General features: G+C 39.6%; 3 protein-coding genes across 5 annotated transcripts in view; all 3 read left to right on the top strand.

Annotated features, from left to right (window-relative positions):
- The first annotated feature begins 394 nt into the window (after positions 1-394).
- LOC124298840 (protein turtle homolog A-like) lies at positions 395-7,915 on the top strand. Of its 3 annotated transcripts, none has more exons than XM_046751370.1 (15): positions 397-1,892; positions 2,154-2,286; positions 2,432-2,640; positions 2,805-2,915; positions 3,287-3,490; positions 3,554-3,699; positions 3,807-3,957; positions 4,098-4,228; positions 4,415-4,574; positions 5,083-5,379; positions 5,464-5,784; positions 5,965-6,252; positions 6,429-6,538; positions 6,626-6,773; positions 7,226-7,363. In XM_046751370.1, the coding sequence occupies exons 1-14, from the start codon at positions 1,778-1,780 to the stop codon at positions 6,737-6,739; spliced, it is 2,490 nt and encodes an 829-aa protein (XP_046607326.1). In that variant the 5' UTR covers positions 397-1,777; the 3' UTR covers positions 6,740-6,773; positions 7,226-7,363. The 3 variants fall into 3 exon arrangements, with proteins under 3 accessions (XP_046607327.1, XP_046607326.1, XP_046607325.1); XM_046751369.1 differs by having other exon boundaries at positions 398-1,892; positions 6,626-6,760; positions 7,226-7,361; XM_046751371.1 differs by lacking the exons at positions 6,429-6,538; positions 6,626-6,773 and having other exon boundaries at positions 395-1,892; positions 7,226-7,915.
- A 1,533-nt stretch (positions 7,916-9,448) lies between these two features.
- Positions 9,449-16,014, top strand: LOC124298843 (guanine nucleotide-binding protein subunit gamma-e). Its single transcript, XM_046751377.1, has 3 exons — positions 9,449-9,703; positions 12,149-12,350; positions 15,789-16,014. Exons 2-3 carry the CDS (start codon positions 12,238-12,240, stop codon positions 15,892-15,894), a joined length of 219 nt encoding a protein of 72 aa, XP_046607333.1. The 5' UTR covers positions 9,449-9,703; positions 12,149-12,237; the 3' UTR covers positions 15,895-16,014.
- A 3,271-nt stretch (positions 16,015-19,285) lies between these two features.
- The window catches only part of LOC124298837 (probable chitinase 10), a 14,314-nt gene continuing 6,089 nt past the window's right edge, over positions 19,286-27,510 (top strand). Inside the window, exons 1-4 of the mRNA XM_046751364.1 lie at positions 19,286-19,735; positions 25,487-25,553; positions 26,004-26,164; positions 27,224-27,461. Coding sequence (XP_046607320.1) covers positions 19,733-19,735; positions 25,487-25,553; positions 26,004-26,164; positions 27,224-27,461 — 469 coding nt within the window. The 5' untranslated portion in view covers positions 19,286-19,732. The remainder of the gene's footprint in view (positions 19,736-25,486; positions 25,554-26,003; positions 26,165-27,223; positions 27,462-27,510) is intronic.

Genomic DNA, 27,510 nt, shown 5'->3' with positions numbered 1-27,510 from the left:
AATTTACATCAGATATTACAGGTGTGTGTGTGTGTGTGTGTGTGTGGTAGGGGAATTGACGAATTATGAGGATTATGAGTTCAAGAAGATTTCCGAAAACGATTTTCAGACCGCATGTCATGTGTGTGATATGAATTTTGACTCGATCGACGTGCGGGATAAGCAGATACGAGACAATGAAAATGATTCTTGATCCTTTTTCTCTCGGCGTTTCCCACCTCGCCCGCATCTTTCTCTCCCTCCCCCCTCCCCCCCCCCCCCCCCCTGCCCCCCCACCCGCCTCTCTTTCTGCCCCTATCCGGGCAACCCTCTTTCCCTCTTTCCCTCTTTTCCACCCTTCCTTCCTGTACCAGAAAATGAGTTGCGTCGTCGCGCTGGAACTCCGAGCGTAGTCATCTAACGATCGCTTTACGGAAACGCCCGAATGTGTTATTACTTGTGTAGTGAGGGATGGTGGTGGTTTGTTCGGCGTCTTGATTCCCGAATCTCGAATCAACTGTTTACACAATTTCATCCCTGATAGTGAATATAAAAATGTGATTTCCCCGGGAGTAATAATATTTCACGAACGATTTCAGCCCGAACCCCGACTGATACGACTCTTTGGCACTTTTGAGGGTGGACCTTTCGCATCGAGCTGTACCCTCACTATCTAGTCCTTACTCACAAGTTGCTATTAATACGCTATGCACGCTGGTACAACTTTCGTGTAATCTTTGCAAAACGCACTGCCGCCGGTTGAAAAATTACCTAAACCCACAAGCCGGGTGCTGATACTTAATACGCGTAAATTGGTTTTAATAATAATCTACTTTCGTACTACGACGACGATTAAATTTTTAAAGATCGAGACGAAAATATTTTACCCGTTCGTGCAAAGTGATACGCGTGATGACCCGCAAGCGAAACCAAGGTGGCGTATCTATTCGTGAATATTAATATGTATACGAGAAAAGTTTCGTGAAATGTATTTTTGTCCCGTGAACATACAGCATCACTAGTTTACGTGTAATAATTATATAATTCTCGATGAAAATATCATGCCTAAATTCAAATGACAAATATCAATCGTATAATCTATTTCAGACTGGATAGTAATGAAATGGATTTTATTTACGGTATAAAACAATGTGTTGTGAATCAATTTACTACGATATTTCATAAGCCGGTAGTCGTATGTTCGTTGGATTATTTAAAGTAAAGATATACATCGGTTCAACGAAATTTAGAATAATTTTAATTAACGAAAAACAAGCTCATACGCAAATGCACATGATCTACATATCTCTCGGTTTAGTTTTCTTTCTCCACCACTTGGAAAAAATTTTGTAAACGTAATACGCGCGCGTAATACAATATCATCGAAGTATGCATTGTCAATTTTAATACCACAAATATACACACCTGATGCAAAACACACAATAAAGTCTTGACGCGATAATGAATTCGGGTCGCGTAATTATTTTCTATTATAAATTTACCGTCATGGATGCCTAAAATTAAATCCTGCGTATACTGTGAATTTTTGCAAATAAAAATCAGGAAACGACAAATTTTTTTATATATATAAAACAAAAAAAAAAAAGAAAACTCGAAAATGATTCGGCACGGGATGAAGATGGGAAATTTGGAATGATGATTCGAAAACAGTAATTCCGCCGGTAAACAACAAGTAGGCAGTACCAAATCTGTTGATACCGTGGTGCTTGTGCTCGAGCTTGTGCAAGTGCAGGTGGATGGATGTTCGGGACCTGCAGAAAGCATATCAAAGTTTGGAATGGCAGTTGGAGTATTGCTGGTGACAGTAGTCAACCTAATTATCGGTGGTTATTTGCTCACAATTATCGGCCATGCGAACGCTACTGGTAATTGGGATACGGACGACGATCCAGGTACACGATTTACATACATACCTAGATAGATGGTACATTCACCCACGCATGTGCGTATCCGTATGCAAATATATTCGTTAATTGTAAGTATACATTATCATACCGCGAAACTGCTAAAATAACATGGGAAACAAGAGCTCGCGTGATCGCATATCGCACGAGCACTGTCATTGAGTAAGAAACGTGCCCGACAATTTGATAGTCGCACTCGAGGAGTGGAGCATCGAAACTTCTTTGTTTAACGCTGTATAAAACTTTCAGTTTCAACGTTAGAAGTAACAGCGGTGCTTGGTCGAACCGCGGAATTACCTTGTGACATTGAACCATCCACTCGAGAAGATCGTGTGTACATGGTGCTGTGGTTTCGTGACTCCTCAGTAAAGCCCATTTACAGGTACAGCATGACACTTTTTCTTCGTTATTATTCAGTGGCATGAATCGAGATGAACGGCGATTTCTCACCCCTGCATACATTTTTTACGATCACGGTTCGACTTACCCGGAACGGTTAAAAATCGGTAAGTAATTACTGTTACCAGGTACGATGTTCGAGGTAGGGGTTTTAGTACGGCGCTTTATTGGTCGGATGGCAATGCTTTCGGGCCGCGAGCACGCTTCGTCACATTCTCGAAGCCAGCCAAACTCTTGCTCGAAGCCGTTCAGCTGGACGACGAAGGGATATACAGATGTAGGGTGGATTTCAGAAATTCACCGACTAGAAATTTTCAAGTTAATCTAACGGTAATAGGTGAGTATTAAACTCTTAATCGAAGGATTCCATTCTCTGTATCGAATCGGTATAACGTAATGAATACCTTACGTATCCATTTTGCTTCAAACATTACACGACGGATTAAACATCCATAAATTATCTTATTGAACTATCGTATTCAAATTATCTTCACACCTCAGTGCCGCCTCATCAGCTCCTGATTTACGATGGATCTGGCGTCAAGGTGGATCACATCGTTGGACCTTTTCAAGTAGGCCTTGAATTTGGTCTATCCTGTGAGGTTCGCGGAGGTGAATACATATATATATATATATACATATACATGTATAATACCACGTATAAACGTGTTCAATATATGGAAATTAAGTCATGTCCAAGAGGCAACTTCCTCGCCAAACTGCACATTTCGTATTATGCCTATATCGGTGTATTCGAAGGGCAATTTAGGAGAGCCTGTAACAACGGTTGGCGCTTGCACAAATCTTTCAAAAACAATTCCTTTCGATACAACTTTCTCGGTTTAGCCGTTTGAACAGTTATTACAGAAATATTGCATATCGTCGACACATGGTGCAATAGAACAGATATACAGTAAGAGTAAAAGATAAACAAAGGTTAACCGTACATGCTGTTGGAGAAGTTTAACTTTGCTCTAAAACAGGAAAACCGGCACCGAACATCACGTGGTACGTCAATGGGGTTGAAGGTGGCGGTCAGTTGGAGGAAACCGGCCTAAATATTATCGTTAGCAAGTTAACGGTGCCTAAATTGCGGAGAGAGCATCTGAACACAACGTACAAGTGCAGAGCCTCTAATACCGAGCTGATACCGCCGCTGGAAACGACTGTCCTCTTGGACGTTTATTGTGAGTATAAAAAACACATCCTTCGAATCGACTTTGCTCTATGTATCCGTAATATGATTACAGTGAAACCGTTATCGGTGAAGATAGTATCCAAGCCCGATGTTTTGGAGGCGGAAAGCGAGTACTCCCTAACTTGTGAAGTTGTTGGCTCGCATCCTCGTGCTCAGATCGCTTGGTTCGACGGAACCGTGGGGTTCCGAAAAGGAAAGGTGTGCATCAGATGTGCAAGCAAAGTTTTGTCCCCCATTTTGCACTTTCGGTCATGGTTTTGCACGGCAGGATAGTTTTACCGAATATTTATACTTATCACTTTCAGTTCCGAGAGATCGGTAATGCCACCGTCGTTCTGAACACTGTGACGTTCACACCTTCTCCCGAGGATGATGGGAAAACGCTCAAATGTCGTGGAGAGAATCCAGTCTTGCCGGGTGCTTTCTTGGAAGACACGTTTCAGCTGAATGTCGTATGTGAGTACATCGCTTAATGGTAATGGAATTGAATTCTCCTACTATAAATGAGTCACGCCAAGTGACCGTTTCGATAGTATCGTATTAAGACGTATTAAGAAATTTCTGCAACCCAGACGTGATTCAGAAACTTATTTCAGTCGCGCCTAGAGTGTTTCTACAACTTGGAAGTACGCTGAATGCGGAGAATATAAAAGAAGGCGATGACGTCTATTTTGAATGTCAAGTTCGGGCGAATCCTGAGCTGAGCAAAATTACATGGCAGCACAACGTTAGTACACAATTAACTTGTTTCCCGAATCTATTTGCGGTAAAGAAAATGTTATTGATACGCGAGTAAAGAAAGTATCGTATGATTAATTATGAAAATATCGCGTCGAAACGAGGCATAATATAAATCTGCACGATTTGTTTGATAATGTCTGGAGGTACAAGTCATGTCCGTTGTCATTTTCAGGGATTAATGCTGCTCCAAAATTTCTCAGCCGGAGTTATAATGAGTACGAAAAGTCTGGTTCTTCAGAGCATTGGCAGGGATAATGCCGGAAACTATACCTGCGTTGCGACTAACGAACGTGGAGAAACGACTAGTCCCAGTGTGTTACTCAGAATCCAATGTAAGTTCGATGTAACTTGAAGGTGCGTTTCGCCGCGCGGAAAAGGTGTTGCAGGAAACTGGCGCAATTCCGCTGCGACAAATTACAGACCATGTTCAGTTTTTGCTTCACTTTCAAGTCACGTGTCACGTAACTCCAATGCCAGCTGAACACACGGTGCCTTCTTTGGAAGGCGATATCTTTTTCCTAATCTTCAGCATGACTTGGATTCACCCGTGGCTTGAATTTGCATAATTGCCAAAACAGTGAATAATGTATCTTGGTTGCGGTTCCTATTCGAGCAAGCTCGTTACTCATCGTAAGGCTCCAATTGACACTTGATCACACGAGGTCTGCAACCAAGTATCTATTTAGTTTGCAAAAATGAATAAAGTTACTTGCAGTACCTGCGTACATCGGTAAAACAACAGCTTGCGAAATTTCCACAGGCTACTAGGAATTCCGTGATAATTGCGTTGAGAATACGAAGGTGAAACACGGCGTTACAGTAAGAATATTTACATTTCAGTTGCCCCGGTTTGCAAAGCGAAAGAGGTCACTATCATTGGTGCGTCTCTTGAAGAATCCGTGAAAGTACGTTGCCAGGTAATTGCGGACCCCGCCGAGATTGATTTCACCTGGGAGTTTAATAATAGTGGGGAAAATTTGGACGTTGCTCCCGTGACGTTTGACGGAGATAACGGAACTACGAGCGAGTTGATGTACACTCCGATATCCGAACGTGATTACGGGGCTCTAACTTGCTGGGGTAAAAATGCAATTGGCAAACAGGAATCGCCATGCGTTTATCAAGTTATACCAGCCGGTGAGTGCAGCTGCAATATCGAATTACAGGTATTTCGAGGGCCACGGAACGCGAAAAGATTCACGAGTATTCGTGATTTTTCAGTAAAACCCGGACCCTTGAATAATTGCACGGTCAAAGCGTCGCTGAACAGAAGTTCTGAAATACTCGAGGTCGACTGTGTACCGGGATACGACGGAGGTTTACGCCAGGAATTCAGACTGGAAGCATACGAAGTCCTCTCCGATCATCTGCGTGTGAACATATCAAGCGTGACCCCGGATGTTCCTATATTCAGGATAAACGTCGCAGATCTTCTTCCCGCCACTCAGTTTTACCTTGTCATGTACGCAGTGAATGCGAAAGGACGAAGCGAAATCTGTCTTCTCGACGACATTACGCTTCGGGATTCCGAAAAGCACGCAGGTATTATTGCACATGAATCGGTTTGGGATTGAACAAGGCAGGTGAAATTTGTTAAGCCTTAGCCGTTTGGGAAAGGTGTTTTCATCGCGCGTGTTTTCATAACGTATGCGAAAAGGAGCCTAGAGGGCGCTTGGATCCGTTTAAATAATGATAATGACGATAGTAATATTCTTACTTCAGACAGCGGCATTAACGTCATTGCGCTTATTTTGCTGTTGACTGGATGTTTAATGGCCCTCGGAATTGCAACACTTTCTGTAATATTAATGATGTACCGACGGCGTGGGGCCACATCCCCGGTCCACATCGAGCCGTACATGAAACAGCCTATAATCACACCTCCGGATTCCAAGAATAATTCCATGTTTGATATCACAAACGGCGACACGTATTTCGTCGAGTACACGCTCAAGCAGGTCACCGACTACGCTCTCAACATTCAACCAGATATTATACAATCTCCGCAAGGTAAATTTTGTCCGTTGTCGATGTAGAAAGTATCGCAATGTGTAATATGAAACAAACGCACCTTCGGCCTTGGAGAATTTCAATTCATTGAAACAATACGATTTTAGTTAACCGTTGATCAATATTCAGACGCCAGTTTAACACGGTTCAAACAATTTCTATTCATTCGATTTTAGAACAAGGGAAACTGAACCGTGAACCACAACTTTTTTTACCCGTACGTCCGGACAAATTGTTTTCACCGTGTGATATTCACAAACAGAGTCTCCAGACCAATGGTTATACCGTGAGTGTAAAAAAATTTGACGGATTTTTACTCACAAAATTCATGACCTACTGAGCTTTCGTCCATTCTCATTTCTTTACCTTACAGTTGAACCCGTTTTCCACAAAGTCGTGGGAACCCATCAGCTTCAAGGCTGACCGAAACCTCATGAAGGAGATTATCATCGCGAATTCCATACCAGGTCCTGAGAGTTGTGTATAAGTTCTTTTTTTTTTGTAACAGGTAAGTCGTGACGGTATGTCCAACAAGAACCAGGATCCTTTTTGTCTTGTGCTCTGCTCCTATTATATCTTTTCAGTAACTGATCTAGTCGACTCAGATCCTTTGTTGATTAACTATTAATAAATCACTTTTTCGATGGTCACTTGCATAAAAACTATTTGGTATCGCCTAGACACCGCAGCCTCGAAGGTCGTATGTCATATTATGTTACTGAGTTCTCCTTATGCATCTTTGCTTTTTGCCAGCCCGATGGCGTGTCTGCAATCTGCAACCCACGAATATCAGCAAGGTCAACGCAATTATTGTACGCGAACAAGTGCGAAGTGCTTTTACCCACTCTAGATAGTTTAAATATAAGATAACGGATAACTCTCAAAAGCGTCGTAACAGTCGGTTTTTAACGCTCCTTGATATGTATCAGCGGATATCATCCGAGGGATTAATTTATGATTATTGCTGTTGCAGAAGCGTGTAAGCGAATACTTGTCAAGGAGCAGGCTTTGAGTACAGGAAACTTGAAGCTGAATCATCGGAACCACGCGGTAGTATCAGCCGCAGGGAAACGAGAGCCCGGCATTTCCGTAAACAAGTGGTTCATTGGAGACGTGAGAATGCACGGAAAGACACAAATATGTAGTTAAATGTGAAACAGATCGCAACCGCGGGGATACAAAGAACTTTCGTTCGATTGTTAAACTCAATCACTAAAAACACTTGATAGCTGGTTGTAACAATACGGTGTCACAAATGAACTGGTAATATTGGCATGAAGTTATATCGTCGATTTTGTGGTAAAAAAATTGATATATCAAGCAATGTATAAAATACCTAATTGGCTCTCCCATGTGATTAAGCTTTCGTGTGAAATTATATGATAGAAACGCAAGTGAAAAGATTAATTACATCGATGGTGTCATAACTGCTTTTGTCGGTACATGGACGTCATTTGTATACAGAAATAATGCCAAGTCGGAAACGAATTGAAGAAACAAGTTATGCGACAAAGAATGGAAACGATTTTGTAAACGATACCGTCTTTCTTTTAATTTTCTTAATTTTGTCTGCTGTACTTGGTGTTTGATGAAGGAAAAAGAAGATTTAGAAGAAAGGAAAAAAAAGAAAAAGAAAAGCAAAAAAAAAAAAAAAAATGGGAAATGACAGCAGCACGTATAAACATACTAGATAATTAATGATAAGACACTGATACACTTCTACAATATAAGTATAGTTTCGTCTGCTGATTACACGGTAATATAAAATAAGTTTTGAATGCGCATAAATTTTTGTCATCCATTTGTCAAAACGAATATACATCGTCACGTACATATACATATATACGCATCAATTATCAATTTTCAAAAAAATAAAAAATAAAAAAAGACTAACAATTATAGACGAAAATAACGAAAGCACCAAACAGGAGAAAATAAATAATTGACCGTAAAGAATCACTGCATTTTTTTCTTCGTTTTATCAGCGTGGCGCTAAACATATAACTCTACCCAATAAAAATTCACTTTATCCTATTACCACGTATGCATATAAATAGGCCTAAGATGACATAACGAATACCGACTAGTATCGAAAATTAGTCTGTATCCTGCACTGGTCAAAGTTTTCAGAACAAGGGCTTAGGTGGTAGGCAAGTAATATCAAGATAACAACTTCAGTATCCTGAGTCTTTCCTAAGCTCTCCATGAACGGAACTAATGGACTCTAACCGACAACCTGAAATAAGTATTCAATCAAGAATTGAAAGCACGGCGATGTTTGTCTATATGTTTAATGGAATGAAGATACTTTTCAATTTCTCGAAACAGTTGACGCTGCTCCAATAATTTGATCTTTGCCCTAGACCTTGATAAAGTCACGAGTCTCACAAGTCTCTAAAATGAGATACAAAAGGTGACGAAGAAAGATAGTCGCCATTGTTCGGGCTAGGAAATTGTCGAATTATAGTCCACGGTGTAACGACAAAAATAGTACAAGGCGTCTCTCTTTGATGCTAAAATAGACGGCTATAAACAATGCGATTAATACTCTAATCGCCTGATCAGAGTTACGAGATACACGAAGCCATGGCGGAGGCAAGTCGCAGTTTTACCAAGAAGGTCTGAAAAAATTTAATAACTCGTGACTGAATGACGAGGGGGCTGAGTAATTATACAAAGTTTTGAAAGCCTTTGAAGATTGCTCTCCGATAATTTCGCGAATCTAATAAGCTGTGCTTTGTGCGCGGAGCGTTTGAATCCGGCATTGTTGTACGTATAGTTTGCACTGCTTTGGCGGATGTGTGCTTTCGCTAATTCGGCGAGCACCGATAACGTGGTCGAAATCATCTCTTGAAAATATCGCGAAATTTCAGAAGGTTTGATTCTTCGCCTTTGGCTGATACTTACGCTCGATCGCACTTCGTCTCGCAGACATTTCCAATCTTTTACCGTTGTGCCGTAATGTGACGTAGCGCTGCCGCGGCTTGCATTTTCTACGTTACTGAGAGCTTTTACTGAGAAAATGCTTACCATTATGTTTACTTGGCACGGTAATTGAATTCCCACATTTACCTCCGACCGACCGACTATAATATTGGATTGCATAAACTTGTACGGCTTACAATTTATCGATCTGAAAGAAGCACGCTAAGAGCGGTACTCGGTCAGAACTTCTTCCATACTTGAGAAGGTAACTACTATAATAGTCGGGATTGCAAGTTCATCAAGTACCGTAGAGTTTACGTTAAGAATCCACTTGTTTCAGTACTTGGACATCTTGATTCTTCTGCTGTATTTGTTCTTTGAAGAGAACTTAGTTTTTACTGCTCGTTAGAGCCGCGTATGTCTTTCATTCCTTAACGTGCGACCGGATAACGTACGGAAAAAAAGAAGACAGCGTGCTTCGATAGTTTTGAATAAGTGTCAGTAGATAAATAACGATTTTTCACAGGTGAGTAAATACACGTGTACAAACGGTATTCAGTCCCATCTCAGTTCAGCAAGTTTTACCGCTGCAATTTCCGACGTTCTCTCTGATACGCGTTACGTATCGCATGCAGGCAGAAACGAATTGTTTACTCTTCTTGTTTATACGATTTATCACGACGAACACAATTCAAACGTGCCAGAGAAAAATACACGATCGTTATATACTCGCCTAGTACGAATTGTTCGACGGAAATAACGGTCTTTTTGAAAAAGTCTGAAGTCTCTTCAACTATTGACGTTCTACTTTTGCTGCAGAATTTATCAATAATCAGAAATTCGCGAACAAGCCCGAAATCGAAGCGTGAGTGCCAATTATACGGCAAGAGAAGATTTTTGAAACTAAATGTCAATATTGAATTATCTTACTTTCGACATATTTAAATACTAGTTAATTCTGGAAACGAGGCTTACGGCGATGGGTCATTGGCTCTATTGAAAAACAGGGATGTGCACGAATCACCAAGTTTTGCAAAATTTCGAATCGCGGTAAATTATGGCCAAGCGTGAGCGTCGTCCGAATTGCCATTTCGTTCTAGAATCTTTTCAGAGCGTTCCGGTTGAATCCAGAATTGCAGATCTTTATCAGACGACGTATAAATGAAAACTGATTTTCATTTTCAAAGTTCCCGTTTCCCAGGACGCGATCCTCGGTGAATTTACATTCCAAATCCGTTGTTAAAAGGAGATGGATGCAAATCATCCGAACCTCTGTCCTAAATTCGCTGGACCATAAATCGTTTCGGAAAATTGTTGAATGCAAGACCGCAGGCTTCTTATTTTATTTCCTACCGCGGCTATATCGGACAATTACATATGTCGTGTTAGCACACTCAGATCAATGACGTATAAAATGAACAACACTTCTTTGTATTCTTACATAACTCAGCTGTTCACAACTGCCCCCGAGCGTTTTGACATGTGCGTGAAAGTTTAGTTCTGGCGAAATTAGCTATACTAGTCGCACATGATTCCACCGCAGTATCGGACATATGAATACGTGTATACACGTGTGTTATACAGAGATATAATATTTGAGAACAGTACTATATCAAGCCCGTATACATAATATATACGGATACCCGTGACATTTTCATCGATTTGCCAATTCGCTAGTAAAACCGAGCACGGCGCAGTAAATGCTAATCCGATAAAATTCAGAATCCTAATAGCAGAAGTGCACCGCTAAAATGAATGATGGGAGACGATTTTACGTAAACGAAAAATTTCAATATCTCTTCACGGTCCATACTTTTAGAACACCTTTTGCGTATTTCGTAACGCGTTGAAACTTTGACACTGTACACATCTATTCGTCAAAGTTTAAAAATACACAAACTCGATTGATAATCGTATAAGAAGGGTGATCTAAAGAGAAGCTGCAACTGTTTCAATTCACGGTTGAAAAAAAAAAATTATCCGACGATTTCTCTCCGCAGTCTGATTCACCGATTTTGATCATTGTCGGCGTCACAACGCGTCGGCGTATTATCGGTGCTCTTCTTTCTAATCGGACTCGAGATCTATGAGTCCAAGTGCATGGAAATCACATTCGGAATTATAAGAACATTATCAGTTTGATCGAAAATGTAAAAACGCCTAGGGGAAGTCTTTATTATTGTTAACGTCATGGATTCAGAGAATAACGGTAATCGTTGCTACTGTCACACTATTTCCAAGGCATTTTATTCGGCGATCTTAAGCATCGTTGAACATCATTTCTTGGTATCGAGCACCAATATTATATTCTAAAGCATTCTATACAAAAATATTCCATAGTCCGTCTGATCGCCATTTTCTCTTTCCCTTATTCTACGTAATTCTATCGATACCTAGCTGCGACAAAAATATTCACAAATACTTGACGAATTATTTTTATTAACAAATAAAATGATCTTCCTGTTAATCATCAAAAACTGGAAATTTTTTAATCGATCGATCAATTGGTATATTATCGAAATCGGGATCATATAATTGCTGGTAGATACTTGTTGAATGATAATATATTTTTCCGACGTTTAGTTTCAAAAATATAAAATCCATTAACTGTATAAACAACAAGCATGTATGATGAGTCATAATCCATCAGATGCTACAAACATATTTTTGTTATCTCCGAACGTTCTTGTAAGGAATTTACATACGTACTCATGACTTCCAAAACCGAAATCAGAATATCAATTTAACACCCTAATTACACTATCCAGATGCACCGAATGAAAATCTGAATACACATCGACAAACTGCGTAACTCGAAATTATAACTGTGCATATGCGATTTGAAAAACTAAATTATCCGCAATTACGGCATAAGCCAGTGCAGCTGGACGCTGAGGATTAACCCGTAGCTTTTAACATGTGCTAATTGCAGTACAATCGTTAATTTTGGTTTTTACAAATTTTTCCTCAGCTCGTGCGTAGGTGATATTGAGAATATTGATTTTGAGCGAGGCGCACGCGCTGGTTGGATTTGCTGCCTACGGGGGTGCGGTTGTTACCATGGATCCCAGTATACTAGCTACTATGGATAAAGACGCACTGAAGAAACAGATTGAAAACATGAAATATCAAGCGACGATGGAACGGTGGCCTTTATCAAAGAGTATCGCAGCGTAAGTTTCTCATTCTTTTTATCCTCCGTATGTATGTATTTACATGTACATATACATATGTATGAATATATATACATGCATATATATATATATATATATATATATATATACGTATATGTGTGTGTACATATGTATTTATATACGTCGCTAGCCTAAGTGCCGAAGAGGAATACCATCCGGTGGAAAGGAAATTTCATATTATAAATAGAAAAGCGAGGAATTAATACCTCTGAATATCTGCCGCGGTTGATCTTCGGAACGAGCCAAAAGAAATCATGCCACTCGACAATCGATAAATATATTTTTTTTTCTCCTACGATATTGAAGTGCCTGCATGGTTATTTTTTATTCACACGGTGATTATCGCCGACAGTTTTTAACATTAAATGTCAAACATGTATGCTGCAGTGAAATTTATCTCGAACGGTTAATCGGGTATCTTTATAAGCATTCGTTCAAAAAATCTCTGTAATAAGCATAATAGCGAAGGTAATGTACATATATATATAGTTTACGTGTTGAAATCAGTTGTCCGCCACAATTTAGTGCCTGATAAACAAATATTATTAAGTTCTTTTCCACCTTGAAGTGTGAAGTGCCGAACAGATAGTGCCGTTGGAACACTTTGGATAAAAATTTATCAGGCTCAATTCGTCAATCTGCCTAATATCCGTGATTCGTTTTTTTCCACGCTGCTGTTTAACGTGTAATAAACTCATCGATAACAAGACTCTGGATTTCATTAACGACTCAATACAGGAACTTCATTACTTACATGATTATAAAATACATATGCTCCAAGTGATGCCTTTGTGTGCTTGAGTTTGGTTTTTGCGTCGGTTCTGCAGAGAGTCGGTCGAGTATACGCAGTGCGGTCCGCGTGAAGTTTTTTCAGATTTTTCTAAACATCCGTATTCAGAGTGTGTATATTCTCGAGAATCTTGCAAGCTCTCGGAGCTCCGGCTAATGTATCTTGGTATCTCGTAACAGCGCGCATGGTGTAATACGAAATAAGCGATTTTCAAAAATTAACTCGTTTCATAATTAAATCCGTGACGTAATTTGGCGAATATAACGATGTGGTGAGCAAAAATATGATACCCAAGATTCTAGTCCGTAGGCTCGGTTACTTTCGTTGTACTTTTTCTTTTTAAAAATCATAGAATAAACCCTTATGTGTCAAACTCCGCAGCGTTTCCGCATATTGCCTGCAGCGGACGAAGCGTTCGATATTTTGAGTACCTAAGCGGATTTCTTGTAATGGAAAATTTATTCCTCTGCGTACGGACTGTAATTTGTAATATAAGAAATCGGATTTTTACAAACTAAAAATATTCTCGATCAACTGACCAGCGAACGAAGTTTACTCGTGGTTTTCGCTTCTCGCAATCAGTGCATCCCGAGGTAAAATTTATTTTAGAATATACTCTTCTGATAATTATCTGGAATTGATGATTACTGGAATACGAAGTTTTAATTGAAATGATGACTAACTGTTTTCAGTAATTTAGAAGTAATTCGCTTATATTCGTAACTAGCCACTGCAGCAATAACTATTCAACTTGTGCTATACTTCCTAATCTTTGACTTTTCACTTGATCCCGATGACGTCAGTTCATTGCTATATATATACGCGTGAGTTGAGAGATAATTTCTGTAAGATACAATCTATTGTTCAATCGTTATTTTTCAACCGACTTCCCGTACGACAATTGTTTTTATCTTTAATTAGACTTGACGGTTCAGGTGAAGGATTAAACTTTCCGGAAACGTATTCAACGCGCATCTCTTTGCCAACGACATTACTTACCTACGAAAGCTCGATTTCCATGAAATTTTTTTCCCGAACAAGACGTTTGGACCCCTCGAAAACATCGGTGTCAAATCTATCGCCGATCGTTAAAACGCGACGTTAGTTCGCACGAGATTAATATACATACGTAAGGTCGATTGGTAAATAGTTTGCATGTCTCAATGCCGCATGCCGCAGTATCGATACGTTTATTACACAGTATATCTCATTAAATACAGAAAGCACGCCGCAGGTAATCGGTTGCAGTCGCGCTGCACTTACACCGCGAACTAACGTATTTTTATAAAATTGAAATCGTGAATATCTTTCACCTGACTCACGACGACTCGACTCGACTCGACCATATTTCACGGAAGAATACCCGTCGTCGATGTTTCCAGCACGTATAAGGGTTGCGGTATTTCTGCCCAAGAGGAGAATCAGCAAGCGAGAGAATTCATATCGTATTCAGGGATCTTTAACTCTGGTTGTTTCAAACGGCCTCCTCTTGCACTATCCGCAAACTCCCCGGCTGAAATACGGACTTCGCCGTGAAGCCAACCTCTCGCGTTTCATGGCTCGAAATATTTTCTAGTCACGTTGAACTACATAATCTCGACAATATATACCTACGTACAGTATCTACGTATATACATATATACATATATACATGTAATATCGTATATAACGTGGAAACGAGAGCTTGGCAAACGCGTTGCGGCCGTCGGGTGTGAAAGGACTGTGAGCAAGACAAGTTTTACAAGGACAATGTACTATATCATGACCCGTAAATTGCAGCAGCTCGGTAGCAGCTCGTAATATATGAGTAAATTCTACGAGTTACAAGGCTACGTGTATACGTATGATATCCACACACGCGTATCGTGCCTACGATATATACGTTACATGTCTATGCATACATGTATGTATGTGTGTGGGAGTGCGAACATTCCGTCCGAAATACTGCAGAGGCTGCTCGCGTTGTAAGCCGTAAATGTAAATGATTGACATCGTAATTGTAATTTTCACTGGTTCATCGCTCTTGCGATAAATTTCGCACTCTCGGGTTTGATCGATGACGAATTACGGGTTCTATCCAGCCTCCGTGTAATACTAACTCTCCGAGCACGACGGTGGTTGAAAAATAGGAAAACGTTCTTCGCCAAATTGTCCGATGAAGTGATATCCGACGCCACAGGGTAAAATTTCAGCCGCGGAGGTTACGAGCGAAAAACGTCGGGTCTCGGCACTGTAACAGGGGTGTATTTAACACCCTGGAATTATTAACGATCAATGCAACAATCATGTCCACACTGTATTTGGATATGACACGACTCAGGCATCACTAAATAATGAACCCCGACCTCTGGTAACTTACACCATACCCGACATTATAATTTCATATCAACTTCACGTGGCGTGTGACGCGTTGATAGTCCCCATGACTGAAATTGGTGGATGATTTAACGAGCGGGCGAAGAATGAGCCTGGTCTGCCTCGACTAACGGTTAATTATATCAATTAACTAGTTCGTTGCACACTGCAACGTATTGCGAGATTATTTTTTAATCAATTTCTATTATCATTATGCGTGGCAGTAACGTGTACGAGGATGTAGAAGCTAATGAAGCCATTTATTGTTTCAGGATGCGTGAGTACGTCGAGGAGAACGAGAAAAACGATCCTCTGATACACGCACCTGACAAAAAGAACAATCCATGGGCCGAGAAAGGAAAGTGTGTCATCATGTAAAACCGCGTTTAATGTAAACCGTTCCCGAAGTAAGAAATTTTCATTGCTGGATGAAAGAGATAAAAAAAATTTAAAAAAAAACAAAAAACAAAAAACAAAACAATTCATCCATCCACACACGTAAACACACCACACACGCGTCAAGTTATTGAATCCATAAAAAATCATTTGCCAGATATTTACCGACTGTAATGTTGGTATTATAATACAAAGTATTATCGTACTTCCATACTTCAATTATATCCTACGAATTCGTATATTATATAATAATTAAAATATAATGTTTCGTAGCTTTGAGATGATGACGATCACACGTGTCACGGGTGGCGCTAATATGTCTTTAGCCTGTATGCATTATCATTCAATCTGTAATTTACCTGATCAATAATATAATATTCGAACGATTTCATATATATTAAAATAATGTCTTAAAATAAATTATTATAACAAACTGATGCCTGATACCTTTTTTTGAATACACACCGATTTTTCTACTCTATGGATGAATATTTAATCAGTTATGTAGGGTTATTGAAACCGGATTCTTCGAACGGTGAATCGTTCGCGTGATTCATATTTTCCTGCATACTAGATATAAATCACAAGCCAGTATGCGTTATACTTTGAAATAGATAATATTTCGCGAATCAACGTTTAAGGAAAAGAGCCTGTGACGTTGGAACTGCATAAGCTCGCATACTTTCGTATTATGCTAAAAGCAATACTTGTGAAACTGAGATTTGAAATCCTAATGACACTGCAGTTAAGGTTTCACCTTTGACGGTGCCGATGAGATGCGGCCGGTGGTATTTCGCATTATCTATAGAACGGGCTGACAATAGATGGCGTAAACAATGGCAAATTGATAGTTTAAACAGTTGTATTGCGTAGCCGGAAGAGGAAAGAATATTGCTAGGCGCAGACTTTCGGTATAATACTACTTATAGACGATATGCAAGTTGCAATTTAAAGGAAAGTGGTAAAGCGGCTCCGTAAATCAAAATGCTGCGACTCATTGGTGACGGTATAATAATATTGAACCGCAATCCATGCCGTTTTTTTCAACGTCGAATCACTTCGAGTGGTGAATTTCCAGTAAAAAATCATCGCCGTTTCTGGTACTTTCGGAAATTAGCGGCCTAAATTAACGACAATATACAACTAACCGAGTGTTTCGCATGCACAATTTTTGGCTCCATGGATTATAAGCAATACGGTGAACGGATACGCGTGCAGCCTTGACGAATATTCATTGGTACGTATAATGTGTATATTATAATCTATGTTAATGTACCCATTACGGAAAAAAACCTGCATCTGTTACCAGCGAGAAAGCACCGTCGATACAGCTAAATACATGTAACATATTCGTAATTACTATAACTCCGCACGTCCTGTTCGACGTTAAAATGTCACCAACATTTCACCAGGCTGTCCCCGAACAGTATTTTTCCCTTTGCCAGCTTTTTTATCATCATTTATCGTACAAGCTGCTTCTGTTGTAAGAAAATAGGGATTGTTGTAATAAATAGGCACGTGTGCGTGATGCGAGTGTAAGTCGAAAGATCGATGCCTGAGGGAAGAATTAGACTTTCTTTAGGTACATACAACAGTATTTATTATGAAGTGATACTCCGATCCAACTAACAAAGCAGATCCCACTCAAGCAATCTATGATGATTAACTAATTTTCTAACTCTCCGATTCGCATGCTTTGATTTGAATTTTCGCTCGTATAATACCAGCCGATGTTGCACTTTGTGCGTTTCGGTCTACTCCTGTGAGTTCTATTTTATAGAAAGTAATTTATTGAACGGGTCTGAAATACCGTCCGCAAGGATTTCATTCACATCGGAACAGATCACTTGATAAATATTCTCTCTGACTAACTACGTCGGGGTTTAATTTTGGCATGATTTATTACGTCTTTTTGGCGTGGAGATAGTTTCCTCATTTCATGTTACACAAGCGATTGAGGCTTTCATTTTTCTCAATGATATAATTATGAATAATCAACGTTGTGACTAGCAATAAGTTTTTCCTTCAATCAAAATACGTTATTCATTCGAATTAAATGCGGTTTCACTAAATCTTTGTCCAAGCACATCTCGGTTTGTGCCAGACAATGACGATGCTCAATTATTAAAAAGGATTGCGAAAATTATTAACAAACGAACGTTCAATTACAAATTTTCGTCAAGCATAATCAATGATGCATCTATCTCAACCCACTCGTAAAATGGTATGATCGGCAGTCTCGGCAGTAAGAAAATAAGATACTTGATGCAAGAAAAAAAAAGAAGTACCTAAAAATTCGTATCGCGCGATCAGAGCGGCTTATTGTCTCGTAGGTATGTTCGAAAAAACCGAATTAGAAGTGATCGCTGAAAAATCTTCGATGCCTAAACATTATTCGACGAATCTTAAATAGAGTTCTATTTTTAATAGACTTGGGATAGAGCGAGAAATATCCCGGACTTGCGATGTTTTGAGTCTTCTCGAGAAGTAAAAATATTTATAAATTCTCAGTACTCAATCAGTGAGGAAATGAATTTCGTTGGCAGCTCTATGTTTCCGTTTACGCTGAACGTAAAGCTATGATTTGCTTAAAATAAAAACAGTATAATTGTTTAAATCGTCGACCTCGTCAATCCCTCTTACACACCGATACGAGAACTTTCAGATTCTCAAAATTTTTCTCCAACTCCAGTTGTTTCAACCAAATTCCTTGCTTTTTTTTTTGTTTGTGCAAACATCGAGAAATAGTTATTCAAGTTCGTTGGATACAAAAGATCTGTATCCTGCAGCTGTACAGCGATAATGGTATCTGGTTGAGTGAGGCTGGAATGCCGAGCAGCAACATCGGGTGTTTCTTTGCTGCACCGATATATGCCGTAGGACATGGTACAAGTACAATCCGGGAAACGTTTCGTTCTCTTTTTCTTTTTTTTTTTTTCCTCTCTTTTTCAACTAAAATTCAACCGTCTACGTACAGCTGTACATAATACAAGACCAAAAGAAGTAAGAAGGAAAAAACTTTCTCTATTGCGACTGCAGAACAGGAAATCGGTATCGATTTTCAGCTCGCGCTCTCGTTATTATGTACATAGTGACGGACAATTTTTATTACAACGACGACGACGATGACGATGGTTAAAATTTTTCTTTCTCTCAGACGACGCCCCTTTTTCAACTCTGTCGTACTATCGCGGTCACTCTTCACTTTTAATTAAACAATTTTGCAATATCGACGATGTCGCACCGACCTCCGTGCCTTCTCCTATAACGCGTATAAACGGCGTAAGAACAGGTAGTGGATTTCCGCGTGCTACATTCACGTTTCACTCCTGCGGTCTCATTTAGTTGTTACCGAGGTGTGCGTGGAAGGAATACGAAGCCGGCGTTGCGCCTCTCTGACTGTATGCGCGCCCGACCGGAGGCATAACAGCGTTGATACTATAGTCAAAATGAAAGGCACTTAATTGTTATCTACTATAATATTGCTGTATATACTAAATTTAAGAATGATAGTTTCAGTATTTCCTGAACATCTGACAGTGCTAGAACAAGTGTATGAGTACGGACCACGTGGTGGATCACCGTTTGACAAGTTTTGTGCAAATTTTATACGTATTCTCGATATATACATACATATATATACGTATATACATAAACGTACGACATATATATATACGAGTGGACACATTGTACAGACATTTAGACACGCTATATTACAATATCCAACGGAATAAACGCACTGGTGTACATAGATGTATTTTTTGATTTTGTAAATGCATCGTTCGGTTTCTCGTAAAAAGGATTACTCCAAGTTTTAGCCATGGTAAGTTTGCAAGTTTTAGAATTATTCAACCGCAGCGTTGTAATATCGACGAGTAACTCGACAGTTAGAAGTGTTACAAGTTGTATAGAAAATTCGAAATGCGAACCTGTTTCCAAAACGTTTGTTTTTCAACGACATGACAGCAGATACAAAACACTGTTTTATTTCATCTTAAATTCGTTTAAACAATACCGGTAGGAAGGAGCCTGCGGGCGACGTGTCATTGAGAAAGTGAAATTGATAATATAAGAACAAAAAAAAAAAAAAAAAATAAATAAAAAATGATACAGTTGGCCTCCAGAGCAGGTATTAAATAATTGTAACAAGTTGTTCATATCCTTGCATAATTCTTACGTTAAATAACCCATCGCCGAATTGAATAATCCTGCATACATGCACCAATTTGATCGAGATAAAGGCCTGTGGACGAAACATTTTAATCCGCACCGCGTGCGCGGTTTCTCCCTGTCAGTTATGCTTGCACAAATAATACATGATAAATAAACAGAGAGTTGTGAATTTTTTCGACGAATGTACCGCGGAGAGGATGTAACCTTTGCGGTTGTGTTTTTTCATTCTCTGTTTTTTTTTTTCAAAACTCTACCCATTCCTTAATGACATCGAAAACTGGACCACGCGCACCAATTTCGCATCCATACGGAGGTTATTCACTTTCATTTCATTGTAGAATCAAGAACGTTCGTTCCCTTAGGCAAACAATAAAAATCAAAATATCCGGCGTTTGTTGGCACATTATAATTAGTCGTATGGCTGCAGCAGGTTGTGTATATACCTGGACGGATACATACATATATATGTATAAAATCTTTGTATAACGTATGTATGTTGGCCATGTGCTGGATAGAAACTTTCTGTTGCCATTCGCAGCTTGTTCCTTACGGCTGGCCATGGTCGACTGCTTAATTAAGTAGAAGTAGGCTTGCCGCCCGGCTCCTTCGATAATTTCTCTTATTTATATATACATGCGTAACATATGATGCCCCATCATGCGTATGCGACCGCTAGTTTAGTGTCAGTTTAATATTAGTATGTTTAGCTCGTACCCCCAGGTTGTAAGCGCGTCCTCGTGTGCCGCAACTTCGCAGCTCCATGCGCGTCCCAACGAAATCGAACTACGCTCCTGATTTCAGCCAGCTTATTGTACTCTAACGAATGGAAAGAAAAATAACGCCGGATAATTTGCAACAGTTGCACTTGCATTCGCTACGAGTGAAAATCATTAGACGGTCGGAACGTGGAACATAAGACATTTGTGAGAGCGGTTCGTCGATTTGTAGCCAATAATGTAACGGCTGCATGTTCAGCTCCAATAAATGCTCGGTCGCTACGCTCCCAGTGTGCATTAACAGGCAGTCGACGTTCGGAAACTTTTTATACATTTACCTATATATATATATATACATATATATGTATATATACATACCCCGAAGAAGTTCTTAACTGTACATATTTTAGACACTGCGATAGTTTTACCAAACGAATTTCACCTCGAGTGTACATCAATTTTTTTTTCTTCAAACCGTTTAACCGAGTGTCAAGTTAATACGTGGGTTAAGACAAAAGTTCATTGTTGCACAATTCATTAAACTCGCATTACACGTATTCAAGTTATACGGCTACAGTAGTTGCGAAACTCGTTACTAGACGAGTATATCGGACAAAAACTCTACGCACATAGGTATAAAAGAATGGAAACAAAATTTTTCAAATTGTTGGGTAATCGTGTTTTAACCGCGCGCGGTTTAAGTAAGGAAATTACGTCAGGCGGGTGGTAATTTTTTTTTTCTTATCAAGTAAAAAAAAAAAAAGTGAAAATAAATCGAGCCGTACTTCCACTGTTAAACTTAATCGCGAGGACGACACACCTGGATGTTAAAAGTTGTACGGCCAGGATGCACATATTGTGTGTATATAATTGTGAATATAAAAATGTAACAATTTACACACTAATTCTTGACACTCGTGTCTTCGACAACTCGAAAGTTCGTTGAGGTGCGAAATTTTGAAAATAATAAAAAGACAGACGTTCGCCGTATTCGTTCGACGCTTTCCATTGCTGCCTTCTAATCAGTTGAAATTAGAAGGAAATTATCATTCGAATCGCATGGTTTTGCTTCGATTTTCTTCTCCAATTGCCGACATCTGTTCTGCCGACTATGGCGTGAAACAGAATTAAGAAATTAATGTATTTTGATTACAGAGAAAATTTCCTTCGGAATTTTGTAAACTAAAAACTGATTTCCTGCGCGAGTTATTCGTGAATTGAATTGACCTAAAAATGTCGAACGCGTTGTTTCAGAGAATCGGATCAGGTTCTTTAAAACTTCTCGATCTTTCCTTTTCGCGACTCCAATACGGTGGTGATGAAACATAAATAACGAAGTTTTTGCACAGGCATATAAATTTAGGTCTTATACTGCGCAGAGAAATGTTTTTCTTCATTGTCTAATTTAAAATTAGGACATTGTTATCTGTAACAGAAATGAACGCTGAACTGTATCGATTACCCAACTTGGATATCAAGGTAAAATAATATGATCATGGCGGTTTGGTCATTACAGATTTGGACGTCAATTGAGTCGCGGAGAAAAATATTATTATCGCTATTGAATTTTTCTGATGGAATAGCTTCAAATGCGATTAAGCGTTTATATTTATCGGTGAATTTTCCTGTTGGAAAAACATCGATCATCGTCATTTCTATTAATTTTACGATCCCTGTTATTGTATTTCGGAGGCATTGTCCCATATCTTGATTATATACGCATTGATAAAATTTTTTTTGTAATCATAATTTCTACTTCCTCAAAGCGCAAAGTTTAAAGAAATACGCAGCTGTGTTCTGATTCAACTTGCGATCAGTGCTGTCGTAACCGGCTCTATAAGAACGATGCTCCTCCCCCTCCTCTCGAAATAGAAAAATTATCGATTTTGCATCACTACGAAATTTTTATGCCGAAGTTACATCATCTCATGGCTGGCATTAACCACTCAGAGAATATATTAGGAATCGCTGGATGATTTGGTGATAATATATGTTTATACTCGACCTGTTTTGCAAACTTTGGTTGTATTATAAGATCATAAAATTGGTAATTCGAGTGAGATTATTATTGCCCGTAGTGCAGTTATGCGAAGATGTGAAGCAATCGACCAATTACTTCAACGAATCGATCGACTCCGATGCTCGATCATATATTTCTAATTAAAACGGGGTAAAAAACGCGATCTGCGTTACATCTTTGATCAACGACTGTCGGATCTGTGTTGTCCAGTACGTTATTCACGATCAAAATCCACATAACCGAATCGCATATCGAGAAGTACGCGAAAAACTGTCGCCCTTTTGCCAACCTCTCGCCAGCTTCACTTGGAAAGTTGCTGCAAAGAGTGCGCAGGGCATTATGTCGAGCACGTATATGCGGCGAACGCGTAAACGTTTTAAAGTCGTCAAAATTCCCCCGTAGTGACGTAATTTTACAGTAAAATTTTTTCCAGTTTCTTTCAATTCGAGAAAAGGCATTCGCCAAGTAAATACCAGGGCTCTTATTTGGGACGGAAACTTCTGGCTTCCACAATGCCCGTTACCAACCGATTCGTCGAGTTATTCACGATTCATCGTCGACGTGGATCGGTATAAGACTCGATGTGGATACTGGAAATAACGAGTAGAATATCTGGAGAGTGTCAATTAAGGCTTGGAAAATGAATCACAATGCTACGGTTAATGTTCGGGACAAAAGCGGTTCCGAAGTGCGATACTTGAAATTAATTGCTGGCGAATTAGCTCCGAATTCGCTCATCGAAATCTCAGAATGAAGTTTCGCCGTTCTTACAGGCAGCAAAGCGTACGACCACGTAGGTTGATATTGTACCGAGTGCATTTCGCTATATCCGTGCAGAATTGGCCGGGGAAATCGATACTGTCTGCGGCTAGTCGTTTTGCCCGTCGTGCAGCACAGCTAGAATAGCAGATGGAAAGTACAAGATACGGAGGATTGCTGCACGTTCAATTCTCGTCTCACTTCGTCCTGATTCTGCAGATTTAATACAGATCTGAAAAGCATTCGGTCGTTGCGAGTAATTATCAAAACCAGTCCATCGAACGTTTATTCCAGTGGTTTGAAATTCGAGGTTCCGATTATTCCACTCGGAGATTTCGGGCGAATTAAATTACTTGAAATTAAAATCAGTTATTCACCGCGCTGTTCTCGCCGTGTTAAAGATGACAGTCGAGCTAACTGTGTCAACACTTTCGCCGTAGAACGGAGCACAGGTGTTCAGTGATCCGAGTGCCGATAGAATTAGTTACGTTTAACTGGTACGAATTGATCGAATTCGACTGAAAATTTCTGCTACCAAGGCTGGTTATGCTGCAAGTTGAGCTTTACCTTTCTTTTTCATCCCAGGGCTACAGCGACATCGTCTTTTCAAGCGCTGCAGTTGCACATGCACGTACATCGCTGCACTCCTCTGTACTCATCTGCAGAGGATGTGGCAGCTGAAAGGCGAAATTTTTATTGAATTTAATGCGGCTTTTAGAGTCGATCCGATGCCAGTTTTGCACGATTTAAGGATCATACAACTGCGATAGAGAAAAATTAATGAGGTAAATTAGCGCGTCGCCTTTCGCTCGCAAAGTGCGATGACCCACAATGAACCTGCGGAATCATGTACAGTAATTTAGTAGCCCGAGATAACTTTCATCTTCTTTTGATACATGGTAACGATTACTTTTTATTTCAAGCATCACGCTCACCGCAAAACGTACGGTCCAAGTTAAGATCGTTTAAAAGTGAGATCCAACGGTAGAAAACGTTTCGTAGTATTCACAAGGTTCAACAGTAGAGTGTCTGCAGTAGACACTCAAGAAACTTCACTCAAGGTGTTTTGGTATCGAAAGATCGGTTTCCGTATCCTTCTGGCGTAACGAAAGAGCTTGCTTAGAAATGATATTCCAGACTTAAACATAAGCAAATACTTTTAGAACATTGCATAATTTTCGTTCATTCAAAAATATTTCCGTCGAAATAATGTCCGCGTGAAATCTCCTCCGCTCTTCAAACTCTTTGAATTACGTATTATCTGTTCGACGCAGGCCATACACTTGCATACATAACAAACTAATATATAATATTAGTTTGATCGATTTCTCCTTTTCTGCTCTAGGCCAAAGCTTTCATTACGTGACCGGTAAGCAATATTGTCGGTAGGTACTGTATAGAATTAAAATCCTTTCACTGCTCCTGCAATTGTATACATACGTACGACGATTCGATATACATAAAGGAGCACACGTATTCGTATGTGTTACATATAAAGGACGTACTCGATTATACGGAGGCTGATCTCATGCTTCGAGATATTTAGTAACTGAGATAACTCGTTTGACATAATCTTATATGTCCCTGGTACGGTCGGCGTGGCATTGGGTTCTTCTGATGGAAAAAAATTAATTACAAATCCTAAATTTCCGTGACGGCTAGACATTATTTTGCTGTTTCAGATAAAACCATACAACCGCTATAATAATACAGCTAATTAATCCGACAGTATTGATTTGAGACGTTCATGGAAACAGGTTCATTCTTTCGTTCAACTATTTACATTCCAAGATGAGAAACTGCCGGACAATGAGAAAGCTGTTGCTCACGCGATATTCTTGGCTGACAATTGTTACATGTCCGGAGAATTACGATGTTTTAATCACATTTTTTCACCACATTTTAGGCAACACTGGGCGTAGCAACACTGTGTATAGCTATCCTGCTGTTGAGCTCAAGCGACAATCCTGAAGGTACGAAATTAGTCGTTGAGTAATTAAGCGTAACCTTTAAATTTTTCAAATTAGTCAGAATATGAAGCGGAAACAGAATGACGTGTTTTCAGTTTTATGTCTTTTCCTCGATTAAAACATTATGCCGAACGATGTTTTGTGGTACGAGTTGTATTTCGATTAAGTAGATACACTCGCGTAAATCAACCTATCTATCCTCATTTGCTAGCAGGCAATGTTAATTTTACTCGAATTTTATTATCCGCAGTAATTAGCGTATTGTCCTTGAATTATAGGCGAAGATTGCTCATAAAATTTCTTCACGCACTTACTGCGTGCAGATCGCACGCGAGTTTGTTTCCGATTAATTTATATCTGTCCGCATTACGACAATGCAAACACTGATTCTGACGGATGTGCGATAATTCCATTATCCGGAATTTTATATATTTCTCTGACTTTTATTTGCAGCCGCAAGGAAAAGATTGCGTCGACCGACGACCGCGAGTCCAGCAATTTCGACGGATCAGGAAGTGTCAGCGAGCATTAATAGATTCAAAATAAATCGTGGTCGCATAAACACTAAAGGATCAACAAACGAACTTCAGACGCCTAGCAAAAATGAACACAAGGTAGGAATGGAGTCCTTGATATTTTGCGAGATTGCTTCTGATAAGGTGGGACCGTTTCGGTTCGGACAATTCGCAGACTAAGGTTGACTGCCTACGTAAATATAACGCGGTTCCCGGAACCCCCAGTCTGACCACTCTCGTTTGTTCCGCCCAAAAAGGGCCTCAGGGCAGACAAGCGGCTACATTTTTTGCAGCCTCGACGTTTCTGCTACAGTTTTGACGCAAGCTAGCACAGAACTGAGAAATATCGGTCCGTGTATAGGTAAATAATTGCCCGTCAATTTTTACGAGGTATTAGACATTGAATAGAAAATTTCTGGAGAAGTCTGCTGTTTCTGCAGGTTGAAAGATGCAAATTTTTGCCAACTTCTGAGAAGTCGTTGACCAAACACAACTGAAAGTGTCTGAAATACAGAGGCGCAGGGTTCTGTGTGTTAGCAAAATTGAAAAACCGGTTTGAAAAATTTTAAAGGTTCCGAAACGTCGATCCACCGGCTGTGCGTGCCTTACAGATTGGAAGCAGGTATATTTTGGTAGGAAATAGAATCGTTGAAAATAAAAACTGTTGAATACTTTGCAGTCTGTTACTATGACTCAACGTGGTAGCAGTCTAGGCAAGTCGGTCACTGGATCGGTAGTTCGGATCCTGGTTTCATTTCAGTATCGGAGAAAAGCTGATAATCCGGAATCCCACTTATGCATAAGCGTCTGGTACGTTTCTTGAGGTTTTAAGAAGTATCGAGGTAGTTCCTGAAGTACTTTTGTTAGTCAAGTCAGTTATTAAAAGAGTGGTTTGGGTCAAGGGCAACCGGCAACCCATATCAAAGGAGAATGGCCAGATCGAAAATTTCATTCACTATTCAATTCAATCCCTTCCTGAACATCAGTAGGTACATCGAACTTTCATCATGGACAAAAAAAAGACCACGTGACTCCGTTCTCGGGCTTTCTAAAAAGTGATGCATTCTTCAATGGTCTTAAATAACGCGTAACTTTTTTCTTCTAGTTACGTATGTCAAACAGAATACCGGAAATATAATTCAGTCACGATTTTTTCAGATTGTTTGCTATTACACAAATTGGTCCCAGTATCGTACAAAGATTGGAAAGTTTATGCCCGAGGATATACAACCAGATCTTTGTACGCATATTATATTTGCATTCGGATGGCTGAAGAAAAATAAATTAACAAGCTTCGAGTCGAACGATGAAACCAAGGATGGGAAACTTGGACTGTACGAGAGAATAATGACTCTGAAAAAGGCTAACCCATCTTTGAAAATACTTTTGGCCATAGGTACGAAACTCGAATGATTTGCATTCAGGAACAAGTGGTTACTTGCGCA

Source organism: Neodiprion virginianus, chromosome 2 (genome assembly GCF_021901495.1).
Source record: "Neodiprion virginianus isolate iyNeoVirg1 chromosome 2, iyNeoVirg1.1, whole genome shotgun sequence".
Lineage (NCBI taxonomy): Eukaryota > Metazoa > Arthropoda > Insecta > Hymenoptera > Diprionidae > Neodiprion > Neodiprion virginianus.
Note: the sequence above shows the minus strand (reverse complement) of the source record. Positions and strands in the feature narration are given on the sequence as shown.

Bases quoted from the DNA above. Each gene is read 5' to 3' on its own strand.
- LOC124298840 (XM_046751370.1), top strand. From the start codon at position 1,778: ATGGCAGTTGGAGTATTGCTGGTGACAGTAGTCAACCTAATTATCGGT. The intron at 3,700-3,806 runs GTGTGCATCAGA...TATCACTTTCAG, and splicing joins TGGGGTTCCGAAAAGGAAAG to TTCCGAGAGATCGGTAATGC. The intron at 6,539-6,625 runs GTGAGTGTAAAA...TTTACCTTACAG, and splicing joins TCCAGACCAATGGTTATACC to TTGAACCCGTTTTCCACAAA.
- LOC124298843 (XM_046751377.1), top strand. From the start codon at position 12,238: ATGGATCCCAGTATACTAGCTACTATGGATAAAGACGCACTGAAGAAA. The intron at 12,351-15,788 runs GTAAGTTTCTCA...TTATTGTTTCAG, and splicing joins TTATCAAAGAGTATCGCAGC to GATGCGTGAGTACGTCGAGG.